The sequence below is a fragment of the Macaca fascicularis genome, chromosome 5 (assembly GCF_037993035.2).
Source record: "Macaca fascicularis isolate 582-1 chromosome 5, T2T-MFA8v1.1".
In the NCBI taxonomy this organism is placed as follows: domain Eukaryota; kingdom Metazoa; phylum Chordata; class Mammalia; order Primates; family Cercopithecidae; genus Macaca; species Macaca fascicularis.
Genome location: NC_088379.1, coordinates 9,008,820 through 9,023,164, shown reverse-complemented (window position 1 = coordinate 9,023,164; position 14,345 = coordinate 9,008,820). Strand labels below are relative to the sequence as shown.

At 42.9% G+C, this 14,345-nt stretch overlaps 1 protein-coding gene across 1 annotated transcript in view; it reads left to right on the top strand.

Annotated features, from left to right (window-relative positions):
- The window catches only part of SLC2A9 (solute carrier family 2 member 9), a 197,713-nt gene extending 186,167 nt beyond the window's left edge, over positions 1–11,546 (top strand). Inside the window, 3 exon segments of the mRNA XM_065544614.2 lie at positions 100–122; positions 125–229; positions 10,083–11,546. Of these exon segments, the coding sequence (XP_065400686.1) occupies positions 100–122; positions 125–229; positions 10,083–10,367 (413 nt within the window). The 3' untranslated portion in view covers positions 10,368–11,546.
- Positions 11,547–14,345: the final 2,799 nt, after the last annotated feature.

The window sequence follows — 14,345 nt, the reverse complement described above, 5'->3', positions numbered from 1 at the left end:
GGCAGGGGCGGGGCTCTAAAGTGTGGCAGATGGAGATGGATGCTGGAGGCATGACCTCCTCAGATTGATTAATTCCATGTCCTGGCTCACACATTGCAGGTGGCATCCCGTTCATCTTGACTAAGGTGAGTACTTCCAGCAATCTCAGCAGCCAGCTACCTTCATCATCGCAGGCACTGTCAACTGGCTCTCCAACTTTGCTGTTGGGCTCCTCTTCCCATTCATTCAGGTATGACTGAAAAGGAGTCTTTTGCCCATGGGGTTCCCTTTGATTCTGCAGCTTTTAAGGGGTGATTCATAGAGCAGAGGTTGATCTCTCTCCTTTCAACTGGAAACTCATGCTATTTTCCTAAGGAAGGAAGAAACTATGCTTCAGGCACTGTGATGCCTACAGCTTTGTTCTTTTGGCTTAGGACTATACTACAAGGCTACAGTAACCAAAACAGCATGGTACTGGTATCAAAACAGAGATATAGATCAATGGAATAGAACAGAGCCCTCAGAAATAATACCACACATCTACAACCATCTGATCTTTGACAAACCTGACGAAAACAAGAAATGGGGAAAGGATTCCCTATTTAATAAATGGTGCTGGGAAAACTGGCTAGCCATATGTAGAAAGCTGAAACTGGATCCCTTCCTTATACTTTACACAAAAATTAGTTCAAGATGGATTAAAGAGTTAAATATCAGACCTAAAACCATAAAAACCCCAGAAGAAAACCTAGGCAATACCATTCAGGACATAGACATGGGCAAGAACTTCATGTCTAAAACACCAAAAGCAATGGCAACAAAAGCCCAAATTGACAAATGGGATCTAATTAAACTAAAGAGCTTCTGCACAGCAAAAGAAACTACCATCAGCGTGAACAGGCAACCTACAGAATGGGAGAAAATTTTTGCAATCTACCCATCTGACAAAGGGCTAATATCCAGAATCTACAAAGAACTTAAACAAAGTTACAAGAAAAAATCAAACAAACCCATCAAAAAGTGGGCAAAGGAAATGAACAGACACTTCTCAAAAGAAGACATTTATACAGCCAACAGACACATGAAAAAATGCTCATCATCACTGGCCATCAGAGAAATGCAAATCAAAACCACAATGAGATACCATCTCACACTAGTTAGAATGGCGATCACTAAAAAGTCAGTAAACAACAGGTGCTGGAGAGGATGTGGAGAAATAGGAACACTTTTACACTGTTGGTGGGACTGTAAACTAGTTCAACCATTATGGAAGACAGTGTGGCAATTCCTCAAGGAACTAGAACTAGAAATACCATTTGACCCAGCCATCCCATTACCGGGTATATACCCAAAGGATTATAAATCATGCTGCTATAAAGACACATGCACACGTATGTTTATCGCGGCACTATTCACAATAGCAAAGACTTGGAACCAACCCAAATGTCCATCAGTGATAGACTGGATTAAGAAAATTTGGCACATATACACCATGGAATACTATGCAGCCATAAAAAAGGATGTGTTCATGTCCTTTGTAGGGACATGGATGAAGCTGAAAACCATCATTCTGAGCAAACTGTCGCAAGGACAGAAAACCAGACACCACATGTTCTCACTCATAGGTGAGAATTTAACAATGAGAACACCTGGACACAGGGTGGGGAACATCACACACTGGGGCCTGTCATGGCGTGGGGGGAGGGGAGGGATAGCATTAGGAGATATACCTAATGTAAATGATGAGTTAATGGGTGCAACACACCAACATGGCACATGTATACATATGTAACAAACCTGCACGTTGTGCACAAGTACCCTAGAATTTAACGTATATATATACAAAAACACTTCCATCTTTATGTCTAATGCATCGAGGATTAGGACTAGAATAAAGGGGCTATATAAGCCAAATATTTTCTCCAAAAGAAAAAAGAAAGAAAGAAACTATGCTTCGGGCAAAACCTTTCATCCCTCTCTCTTTCCTGTGCCTTCCTAGAGCTGCCCTAACTGCTATGGGCTGCTTCTGAGGGCGTGGGCTACCCGTTGCTGAGACTATGCAAGGACTCCTAGGTTAGCAACTCAAACCTACAACCTACTTATCATTTTTGCAATGTGCTCATCACTGCGTAAGACAGATTCCATCTAATAGTTCCAGTGCACACTGCAAACCACCACCCATTTAACATCCTCACTGTCATCATCATAACCACAGCTAATGGGATCATCATCCCAAGGGTGACAGTGATCGGTAGGAAAATGCTCACATACTCAAGGATCAGATATAAGTTCTTTTGGGGTAGGGAAAGAATCTATTCATTGGAAACTGAATTCATTAATTCAACACATATATATGTTGAGTCCCAGCTGTGTGCCAGGCACTGTTCTAGGCAATGAGGATAGAGTAGGTAACAAAGCCTGTGTTTCCTGCTCCTGGAGCTGAATGGGGAAACAAAGGAGGCAGAAGTGCTATTTGAGACGGGGCAGTTGTGAAGGGCTCTGGAAGGTGGTGGCAGTTGAGCAGAGGCCTGAGTGAAGTGAGGGAGCAGAGCTGTCCGGGAATGGTGAAGTCCTGGCTAGAAAAACAGAAAGTGCAGGGCCCTGAGGCAGGGCTAGATTTGGCCTGTGTAAGAAACCACCCAGAGGCCTATATGACTGAAACAGAGTGAGCAAGAAAGATGGGTGAGATAGAGGATCAGATCACAGGGTTATCTGGGAGCAGGAACACAAAAGTCTTTGCAAGCCTTCTGCACAGAGCAAGGGGCCCAGAAGCATTTGCAGAAGGAAGATGAAGCATCCCTGCTCAAATGCCTACCAGGGCTCTCTGCTGCCCTCTGTGCTGGGTGGTACCACCTGGAGAAGGTGAGAATCTGTCAGATACATCACCATCCATTCTTAGGAGCTATTTCAATCCTGTCCTCCTCCCCTCACCAACTATTCTGTGCACTCAGTTCGGAGTCTGCCTGCTAATTTACTAGTGCCAAGCGCAACACATCCCAGAGATTCTGCTGCCAGCGTGGGTGAGCTGAAGGTCAGTATTTGCGGCACTCCAAGCCCCAGCCACCCCAGTTCCAAGCCTGCATGGTGGCTGTTTCTGCATTCACGGTTACGGAGCAGTTGCTCTGTGCCACCCCCTCCCCCATGCATGGCTTTCTGTGCCCACATCACCTTCACACAGTCCTGAGCTGGAGTTTCTGATCCTTGCCACTGTACAGGCAAGGAGGTCCAGGAAGTAGACGTGGTCAATCCAGGTCCCACAGTCAGCATCAGACCCAGTTTCTCCACTTCACCACCTGGTCCTCATCTTCCCTCTCCATCCATCACTTACTACAGCCTCCTGGTCTCAGAGTTAAAAGGCTGCCACACCCTGTAACTTTCAAGGCATCTTTGTGTTTTAGCAACAACCACTCTATTTCTGAAACATAAGTGCTGTTGGGGGCTCCATGAGCCATGGAGTTTGTCAAGGTCCCACACTCATTTACTCCCATCCGGGGGCATCTTCACGTGGCTGCAGTCAGAACATAACAAGTTATCTTTTCGATGGACTTTTAAACCTTAAGTGGCTTTTTACAGTTTGGCTCAAAGCCGGCAGAGCCAGGTGTCAGTAAAATCGTCATTATTATGGCAAAAGTTAACTTCAAGTTGTTTCTGTCAACACGGTTCCCCCATCACATTTATAAATTAAGTAGAGAAGTTCCAGCACCTTCACATGGCCCAGTCCTGAGATCTGTGTGTCCGAGAAGCAGGCCACTATCTTCTGAGCCACTCGCAGGTGTGGGGTGTGAAAGACCTTGCTGGCCTGCCACAGTTTGAGCGTTAACAGCACCAACATGCCACTTTAGCATAGTGTTCATTGAACGCTTGCTGTGTGCCCAGAGTACTCCACCGCCGTCTATGCTGGGAGGTAGTGCCCGTATCACTCCCTTTGACAGGCAAGGGGATGAGCTCAGAGAGATGTAGTAACTTGCAAGGTTACCGCACTTCCAAACCTAGATAATTTTTTGTATTTCTAAAACCTGGAATCAATTCTTTGTTTTGTTCTTGCTTCTCTTGCCTGTCATTTATGAGCCTTTTCTTATGCCTATGGGCAATTTCGAAACAAATCCCTTCTGGAAACAGTTTCTAAGCAGCTGGGCATGTCCAGGGTGTCTGGGTTTTCAGGGGGTAATTAAGGAAACATTGCAGGTGTGACTGTTGAGGAACCTTCATTGGAGCGGGAACAGCCAGGCCGGACACACGGATGGAGACACTGGGCAGGTAGTTACGTTTAGTATTTTGTGAAATGTCAGCCTCCTGACCCAAGCCTGGGAAGGCAGCCACGGTTAATTTCCTTTCTGGAGAGGGGCTTAGCAAGTCAGAGAGCTGGGCTCAGGGGGCTGCTGTGAGCAGTGAGCAATGCATTAGAGAAATACAGGGCTAACAAGTTCTGAGTCACATCCCCCAACCCCAGCCCACCCCAGCCCCACCCACACCCACCCACAGGAGCAACATGTATGTGTTGTAGACGCCATACAGGAACCATTTCTGACCTACCTCCCTTCTGAAAGCCAGCTCGGCCGCAATCAAGAGCTACTGTGTTCATCTACTCGGGCCTCAGGCTGCCATGACCAAATAGCACAGACTAGAGGCTTCAACAACAGAAATCCGTTTTCTCACAATTCTAGAAGCTAGAAGTCTGAGCTCAAGGGGTTAGCAGGGTTGATTTCTTCTGAGACCCCTCTCCTTGGCTTGTAAATGGTTGTGGTCAAGTTCACGGCTATGCCAATTTTTATCCCCAGGGTCAGGTTCCAGCTCATACTGAGGTCTGAAGGGAGTGGGTGAATGAGCAGACAGCTGGAAGAACACTCAAGGGGCCGTAGACAGGTGCAATGTAGTTCTCTCATCAGCAGCTCACTCACACTAGTTCTCTCACGCTGTCCACCCTGTCTTGGCTGCCTAGTCCAGCAGCTCCCACACACGGCTGCACTGCCAGCTCGCCCTTCAGGGTCAGCAGCTTAACTCTTCCTCTGGGCACCAGAACTCCGACTGTGTCCTGGCTCTCCTCTTTCCATCTTGCAGATGGACATCTCTGGTTCTCTCTCTTTCTCTGGGCACCAGTGCGAGAGTGCCTGTACAGTGTCAGCAGGGCAGTTATACATTTACAGACAACAGTGGTGTAGGGCCAAGGGATGCCCTTCCCATGTTATGGCAAGTGGCGTTAGACACCTGCCCTCTAAACTCACTGAGTCGCTCTGGATGTTTACCTCAGCCTACCCTTGACCAAAGCACAGCCATGTTCCTTACAGCTGTCTTCTCCCTGTGTCCTCACGTGGTCTCCTTTCTGTGTGGATCTGTGTCCTCATCTCCTCTCTTATGAGGACAGCAGGATATTGGATTAGGGCCCACCCTAATGACCTCATTTTAACTTAATCACATCCTGAGGTGCTAGGGCTTAGGACTCAATGTATGAATTTCAGGAGGGACGCAGTTCAGCCCACAGGAGCCACCAAGAGAAACTACTCACACATCTTGATTGTTTCACTTATTCCAATAGGTGTCAGTGGCAAATGTATTCCAGCCCTCAAACAGACCCCTAAGAAGCCTGGACTTCTTCCTCAGAATAAAATATCTGAGCCAGTAGAGCCACAGACAATAGCACGAATCACACCGTATTGTAGCCCATGTATTAGCACAGGGCCCTGGGCATACTCCTCAAGCATAGGTTTTCTCTCCAAGCATGAGTTCCCTCACCTGTAAAATGGAAAATCCTTAGACCTCTCGTCACCAACAGAGAAAGGAGGCCACTGTGGTTGTAGGGAGGAGCCCACATCCCTTCATGCTCACCTCCACACGCCGGCTCTGGGATCGTGTTGGCAGCATTTGCTATGGTCAGCATCAGTGTTGCTTGGGCCATTTGTTATAAAGCCTGCGAAAAACAGTCTCCAGTGTGGACTGCCAATATTTTCTGATTCAGAGAAAATTGCATGCAAATGTATGCCTCTTTGATTCTACTCGAGTTGTAAAATCCAGTTTGAGTTCAATAAATTCTGGAAGGGAGCAAATTATTCTTTTCAACCTGAAGAATATTGGGTCATATCCTGAATGTCTCAGCAGAGTGAGATGGGCAGGGCTAGTCAAACTTTTTCTGAGCTTTTTGTTTTTCTTCAACTTTTATTCTAAGTCCGGGGTACATGTGCAGGATGTGCAGGTTTGTTACACGGGTAAACATATGCCATTGTGGTTTGCTACACAGATCAACCAATCACCTAGGTATTACTATTAAGCCCAGAGTCCATTAGCTATTCTTCTTGACACTCTACCTCCACTGCAACCCCCCGATAGTCCCCAGTGTGTACTGTTCCCCTCAATGTGTCCATGTGTTCTCATTGTTCAGCTCCCACTTATAAGTGAGAACATGCAGTGTGTTTGGTTTTCTGTTCCTGTGTTAGTTTGCTGAGGGTAACAGCTTCCAGCTCCATCCATGTCACTGGATCCATGTCACCACATCACGCAAAAGACATGATCTCATTCCTTTTTATGGCTACATAGTATTCCATGGTGTATATGTGCCACATTTGCTTTATCCAGTCTATCATTGATGGGCATTTGGGTTGGTTCCAAGTCTTTGCTATTGTGAATAGTGCTGCAATGAATATACACGTGCATGTATCTTTATAATACAATGATTTACATTCCTTTGGGTAGATACCCAGTAATGGGATTGCTGGGTCAAATGGCATTTCTGCCTCTAGGTCTTTGAGGAATCACCATGCTGTCTTTCACAATGATTGAACTAATTTAAACTCCCACCAACAGTGTAAAAGCATTCCTTTTTCTCTGCAAGCTCACCAGCATCTGTTGTTTCTTGACTTTTTAATAATCCCTATTTTGACTGGCATGAGATGGTATCTCATTGTGGTTTTGATTTGCATGTCTCTAATGATCAGTGATGTTCAGCTTTTTTTCATATGTTTTTTGGCTGCATGAATGTCTTCTTTTGAGAAGTATCTGTTTGTGTCTTTTGCCCACTTTTTAATGAGGTTGTTTTTTCTTGTAAATTTGTTTAAGTTCCCTGTGGACTCTGGATATTAGACCTCTGTCAGATGGATAGATTGTAAAAACTTTCTCTCATTGTGTAGGTTGTATGTTCACTATGATGATAGTTTCTTTTGCAGTGGAGAAGTTCTTTAGTTTAATTAGATCCCATTTGTCAATGTTTGCTTTTGTTGCTATTGTTTTTGGCATTTTTGTCATGAAATTGCCTGTGCCTATGTCCTGAATGGTATTGCCTAGATTTTCTTCTAGAGTTTTTATAGTTTTGAGTTTTACATTTAAGTCTTTAATCCATCTTGAGTTACTTTTTGTATAAGGTGTAAGGAGGGGGTCCACTTTTAATCTTTGCTTCAGCCTCCCAAGTAGCTAGGATAACAGGTGGCTGCACCATGCTGAGCTAATTTTTGTAAATTTAGTAGAGATGGGGTTTCACAGTGTTGGCCAGGCTGGTCCTGAACTCCTGACATGAAGTGATCCACCCACCTCAGCCTCCCAAAGTGCTGGGATTACGGGCGTGAGCTACTGTGCTCGGCTGAACCACGTGTTCTTGACTGAATTTTGTGAAACTGTGAGAATAATCCTCGCCACACCCATCAGGTCCCTTGGGAAAAGAAAGCCAAGCAAGAGGCAGCTGTGTGGGTGTCAGAGAGGTCCTAGAAAGCCCTGCATGTGGCCTGGGATAGGGCAGGAAACCTCTCTGAGCCTCAGTCCATCCATCCACTCAGTAAGATACTCAGAGCATCTACTGTATATCAGACACTCTCCAGGTTCTGGGAATACAAGAAAAATGATGACCTCTGCCTTCAGATAGTTACCTCTTGGTAGGGAGAAGGTTGATAAACAGGCAGTTGCACACTACAATGCTGCATAGTGGTGAGTGTTTTTGAAGAGCAATGAAGCAGGGCTGGGAGGGGCTATTTAGAAATGAGAGTCAAAGCGAACCTCTCTGAGAAAATGACCTATAAGTCAGATGAAGAGGAGTAAGAAAGCAGGATATACAGAGGCCTAAACGAAGATTATTCCAGCAAGAGAGAACAGCATTTGCAAAGGTTCTGAGGCCCAATACTGGAGGGAAATCATAAAGGCAGTGGAGTTCGGTCAAAGAAAGTGAGGAGAGTGAGATCAGAGAAGTAAGAGGGACACATGGTCGGTGGCCTTGGAGGCCGTGGTGAGGACTTTGGCTTTCCTGTAGGTGACTTAGGAAGTCATGGTGGGTTTTGAGCAGAGGAGTGACAAGTTTTGTCCTTTGTTTAACAGGATCACTCTGGCTTGTCTGTTAAGAATAATCTCAAGATTATGCTTAAAGTGAAAAGCAGGGAAATAAGTTGACAAGCTATTGCAAAAATCCAAGCAAGACATGATGGTGGCTTGCACCAAAATTGGGTTGCAATAGAAGTGGTGACAAACGCTCAGATTTGGAATACATTTCAAGGTAGAGCAACATGATTTCCTAATGGAGCAGATGTAGGTGGGAGAGACAGAGGGAGAGAGAGAAGCTCGGCCTGCCTCCAAGTGTTTTTGTTGGCATAATCAATCAGAAGGATGGAGGTGCCATCAGCAGAGATGAGGAAGGCTAGAGTAGGCAGTTTTAGAGGCTCCACTTTGGACTTGATAAGTCAGATGTCCATTCAGCATGCAGATGGGGGTGTGGAGGATGTTGAATGCAAAATTGATATATCTCATTTCATCTTCAAAATAATATGTGGGTATATATCACCATGTTGCAAATAAGGAAACAGATGCTCAGTGGATTGAAATTCTATCTTAAATGGCACATCATAAGTGTTAAAACAACATATGAGTAATGGGATCAGGATTTGAATCCCACTCGACTGGCTTCAGAGCCCATACTCTCCCCCTTCTCCATACTGCTCTTGAAGTCTTTGTATGAGCAGAAGGCACAGTCTCAAGAGCTAAGCATCCCCAGGTGTGGAACATTTACTGCATGTGGCACTTTAAAGGGAATGTCTCACTTAATTCCTACAACAACCCTGCATGTACCATGATTATCCTCTTTTTCAAGCATGGAAACAGAGGCACAAAGAGTCTCAGATTTAGTAAATGGTAGATCTAGGATGTGATCCAGAGATCAAGCTTAAGCACTCTGCCATTCTCCAAAAATATATGTTTGTCAAATCAAAGAATGGAATGGAATGGACTAATATCTGAATATTGCTTCTTGGGAAGTATTATTCAAAGACAGTGTAACCTTATCTTTGGATCAATAGATGTTTGTTGCATATGATAGTCACAATCCTGACAGCTGGGACCCAGAAAGTCTTTTATTTCTGGAGAGGTGGCTCATGCCTATAATTCCAGTACCTGGGAGACCAAAGCAGGTGGATTGCTTCAGGCTAGGATTTCAAGTCTTTTATTCCACAGACATGTCCTGAGTACCTCCTATGAGGCACAGGAGCTACAGAGGTGACTGCGTCACTGAGAAGCTCAAGGTCTAGTGCAATTGGCAGGGTTATTCTAGTCCAAGCACTAATCAGGATACATAAAATGGAGTGATTGCTTTGAACATTTCTATTTTTTCTCATCTCTCTTATTTGTGCAAGGCCATCTCAGAGTGTCAATTAGTGAGTTAGATCACTTGCGTATTAGAAAAACTGGCATTACCTTGGCCTGTTCTGTGCACCACATTCTTCCTATGAACTGAGGCATTTCTCTTCCCTTTTGATGTCATTCTTGTCTTATGTGTATAGTAGAAGCAAGGAGACAATGTGGTTAATTGTAAATATAAGCTTAAGCTAATATTCAGCAAGCATACCATTTTGCTTTCATGATGATTAATTTTTAAATGCCAAATTTGCAACAACAACAACAACAACAACAAAAAGTATCATTTGCTCATCTTTACCAGAGTTTGAAGCTGATTTATTCAAGCCTCATGTGATAACACTTCATGTAGGGCACACTTGCCTTATAGAGCCAGCATCACACATGGTGTTTTGTCTAGGAGTATTGGTATATGAATGTGGAGCTATTTTAAAAATCTGTGTAGAGATGGTTTGACAGCAACTTTACTGATTATCTATTTGATGGTTTTTGTCTCTGCCTTTCCACAGAAAAGTCTGAACACCTACTGTTTCCTAGTCTTTGCTACAATTTGTATCATAGGTGCTATCTACCTATATTTTGTGCTGCCTGAGACCAAAAACAGAACCCAGGCAGAAATCAGTCAGGCATTTTCCAAAAGGAACAAAGCATACCCACCAGAAGAGAAAATCGACTCAGCTGTCACTGATGATAAGACAAACGGAAGTTCTGAACAAGTTTCCTCTTCCACGTTGGACAATTATGTCAAAAACAGGATTGTCTAAATGGATAATCTCACTTTTCAGGAAACTTAAAATTTACCCATTATTGGGAGGCTTAAATGAATTGAAGCTGTGCAAGTCTTTTATATTATTAAGTATTTAAAAGTAAACCTGTACTAATCTAACATTGCAACTATGTTAGCATTATTCACAACTAAATCTCCCAAACTCTTCTGGAAGTTGCAAGGAATCCCTCTGTGTTTCACTGGACCCAACGTTCTTCCATACAGGTTGATGACCTGCCTTCTTCATGACTCAATCCACGATTTCAAAATGAAATTGGGGAAATAGTATGTTAATGCTTTATCAAAGAAAGACAATTTGGTCTGATAGGGGACTCAACAGATTAGAAATCACAGACTGAGGTTCTAGTCCCAGCTTTACCACAAGCAGCCTTGATCTGCCCTCAACCTGGGTCCCAGCGCATCAGTGACCCTAGGCTTCCATCCCCCGTATAGGCTTTCAGAAGTCAGTGGAAAGATTATTGATCGTGCCTAAGAAATGCCTGTTTCCAATATTTGACCTTGTGGATCTCAGGCTTTGGAGAGCCTAATACCAACCCACCAGCCTGCAGATTTTGTCTTTCCCAAACTGTGTTCCAGGAATGGGCTCAAGACTTAAGGGCTGACGCTGTCCTCACCCCAGACTATTAGAGTCCTGTGTGCTCACAGAGAACATGAAGAAGAGCTATGTGCAGAAGACTTAACTTTCTAGAAACTGCAACAGGGACTGCAAATTGACCTCTATCCAAATGAAAAACAATGTTGAGGATGATTCTAAAGCTAAACCTAGGCTTGGTGGGAAAAAAAAAAAACCAAAAACCATTGTGATTAATTGGTGATCTCTGCCACAAGTGTGGGGCTCAGAGTGTCAGCACATGTACTTCATGTTTACCAGTCTAGAAGAGATTTCTCTGAAAAGGAAATGAACTGTCTTGAAAGATGGGGAGTTCACCATCACTCAAAGTGCTCAAGGGAAGACCGGGTGATTACTCATCTTGACTGTTGCTAAGAAAATCTGTGTCAACTTTGGAGAAAGGTGTTTGGAACAGACATGTTGAAGGGCTCTTCTAACTCTTACATGCTAGGGTTGTTTGGTAAGAGCCACTTGCAGCCTGCCATCGTAATGTGTGGCTTGTGTTTTGGGTGATTTCCTATACTTGCTTCTAAAATGAAACAAAGTGTCCTAAAGTAAAGTGCACTTGAATTAGCACCAGTGTGTTTGGTTGGTATTTCATAGGAGTGGGGCCAGAGAGGACTTGACTTAGCAATACCACTAGAATCCTTTTGGCCATAATCCCTTGGGTTTCCTCAGATCATTCTTGACGATGGCAGCCTTAGCCAAAACTTGAGTTTGGTTTTCCTTTTCTGTGGATTATTCTTTCATCACTGGGCCTTTGGTTAATTGCCAACTCAAGGCACCATGCCATCCAGCTTTGGGTTGGCTGAAAAATGTGGACAGTGTTTGTCAAGACGAAGAGAAAGTGAGGTATGGGTTCCAAAAGTGCTGAGACCAAAAGAGCCAAAAACAGTGCAAAATAAAAATCTTAGCTTTTTGGTGTTCTCTTTTATTTGGAGACTTGATAATTTAGGCAATAAATATTTATTAGGTACCTCCCATAGACAAGGCACTAGCTATGTACTAAAGATGTATCAGTGAGCAAGAAAATATGCTGCCCTCACCTGCAAAAGTCCATGTCTGCCAGAGAAGATAGAAAATCAAAGCATTAAGTGTAAAGTTGTCATCAGTACTGTACTTTACAGCATAGTAAATTGTCATCAATACAGTGATATAGAAACATGCAACAGGGATGACTGGGCTGAGAGGTGAAAATCAGGAAAACCTTCTCAAGTAAGTTACAGAAATAGAATGGGGAACAATATCATTATCAGGCAATAGGCCAGGAATTATTCTTATATGTTATTATATTTGAAAAGCTCATAGAGCCATTTCTTACTCCACTTTCTGTTGTGTATAACAGAATACCCGAAACTGGGTAATTTATAGAGAATATAAACTTATTTTTTTACAGTTCTGGAAGCTGTAGAGTTCAAGGTCAGGCAGACATCTGACGAGTGCCTTCTTGCTGGCCGGGACTCTGCAGTCCTGAGGCGGCACGGGGAATCACATGGCGAGGCAGCTCAGTGTGTTCACTGCGGTCTCTCTTCTTTTTATAAAACCACCAGTCCCACTCCCATGATGACCTATTCATTCATTCACTCATTAATCCATTAATTCATGAGGGCTCTCGTTTCCCGACTACCTTTTAAAGACTCCACCTCTCAATACTGCCACATGGGGATTAAGTTTCAACATGACTTTTAGAGGGAACATTCAAACCATAGCAGCCACATTAAGGAAATTTTTGAAAAATAAAACAATGAGACACCCATAATCTCATATCCTTCACTCCCCCAACATGAGCAGTTTAATTTTTAGACAGCTCTGTCCATTTCTTGCTTATTATTCATCCAGTTGGAATCACAGAATACATGAAACACAATTACAATCATCTTGTGTTTTACCTTCTATTTTTTCCACTTTATATTAAATCAAATGCATCATCTCAATTCCAAACCCTTTTGTTTGTACTCTGATATTCACTCCAGTGAATTCTTCATGTATAAAGTTGTTTTTCACAGCCACACACTTGTACCACAAATCTAGGGGCTATTCTTTCTTTTAGTGTCTTAATATTGTATTATTTTCTAATATTCACACTTTAACTTTACAGATGAGTAGAATGGAATAGCTGTGTTTCAGTGCAGAACTTTTTTCTTATGTTTGCTTGAGCCTTCCTCCTCTCTGTTACCTACATTGATAAACTAGGATTTGTTGTCTCACACTTTTCCCGATGTTCATATAATATTCAATGAAATAAAATCATGTGACATAAAAAAAAAGTTGTTTTCCAGATACCCAAATATAATGGGGAGTGAGGAGTCAGAGAGACAGACATTTTCATGAGCTTTGCTTCACAGGCTCTGGTTCTTGGCTGAAAGGTACTAGCCGCCTACAGCACCCTGTATCCATTCACACACCCTAAAAGAATCTCTAGTCAAATTAACAGGTCTCTTTTCCTAATTCCTGACCAGGAGTTGGGGATTAGACCCTTGTCTTTCTATTTTACATATTCTCTCATCTCCAAGCCATGGAGGTTTACATTTCTTCATTTCAGGTTCACTAAGAGTAACTCTTCCAGCTGCTAGTTCTGGCTAAGTAAGCACACTCTACCCTATTTCCCCCACTGATCATAACTAGCAACCCTGGACAGAATCATAATGCAAACATATAAGGACTCTGAAGAATAAATTATGTCAGGAAAATTGAAGAGAGAAATCAAAACCCAAAGGATAGTTAATATGGCAGTGAGTATCTCCTGGCTTATAATCCAGTACAGGGCAGTTTTGGAAACTGCGCAATGGACATGGTCTGAAAAAGCTGAAGGACAAATCTCCTGCCTCTCTCGCTGCCCAGAGTGACAGGAAAGGCGTGGCCCTTGGAGAAAAAAATGTGATCCAACTGATGAAAATCAAATATAAAGGAAAACATCTTGAAAGGCGCCTTAGAAATCAAAACGTTACATAGAGTGGAAAATGATTTGCATGACTTTAGATTTCTTACCACAAACCATGTAAGCCAGAAGAGACTGGAACAATATCTCAGCATTTTTTGAAATGCTGAAAGAACTGTCAATCCAGTTTGAATTTTTTAAAGGCCTGTCTATATGCTATTTACAAGAATCCCACATTAAACATAATGATATAGATAGGTTAAAAGTAAAAGAGTGAGAAAAGATATAATATGCAAATGTGAACCAAAAGAAAGTTGGCATATTAATAGTGGAAAAAGTAGACTATGAAACAAGAAGAATTACTCATGATAAAGAGGAAGTTATATAGTTATAAATGGGCCAATTCACCAAAAATATATAAAAATTCTAAATGTGCATGTATCTCAAATCAAGCTTCAAAATACGTGAAGCAAACCAGATCAAACAGAAAGGAAAGC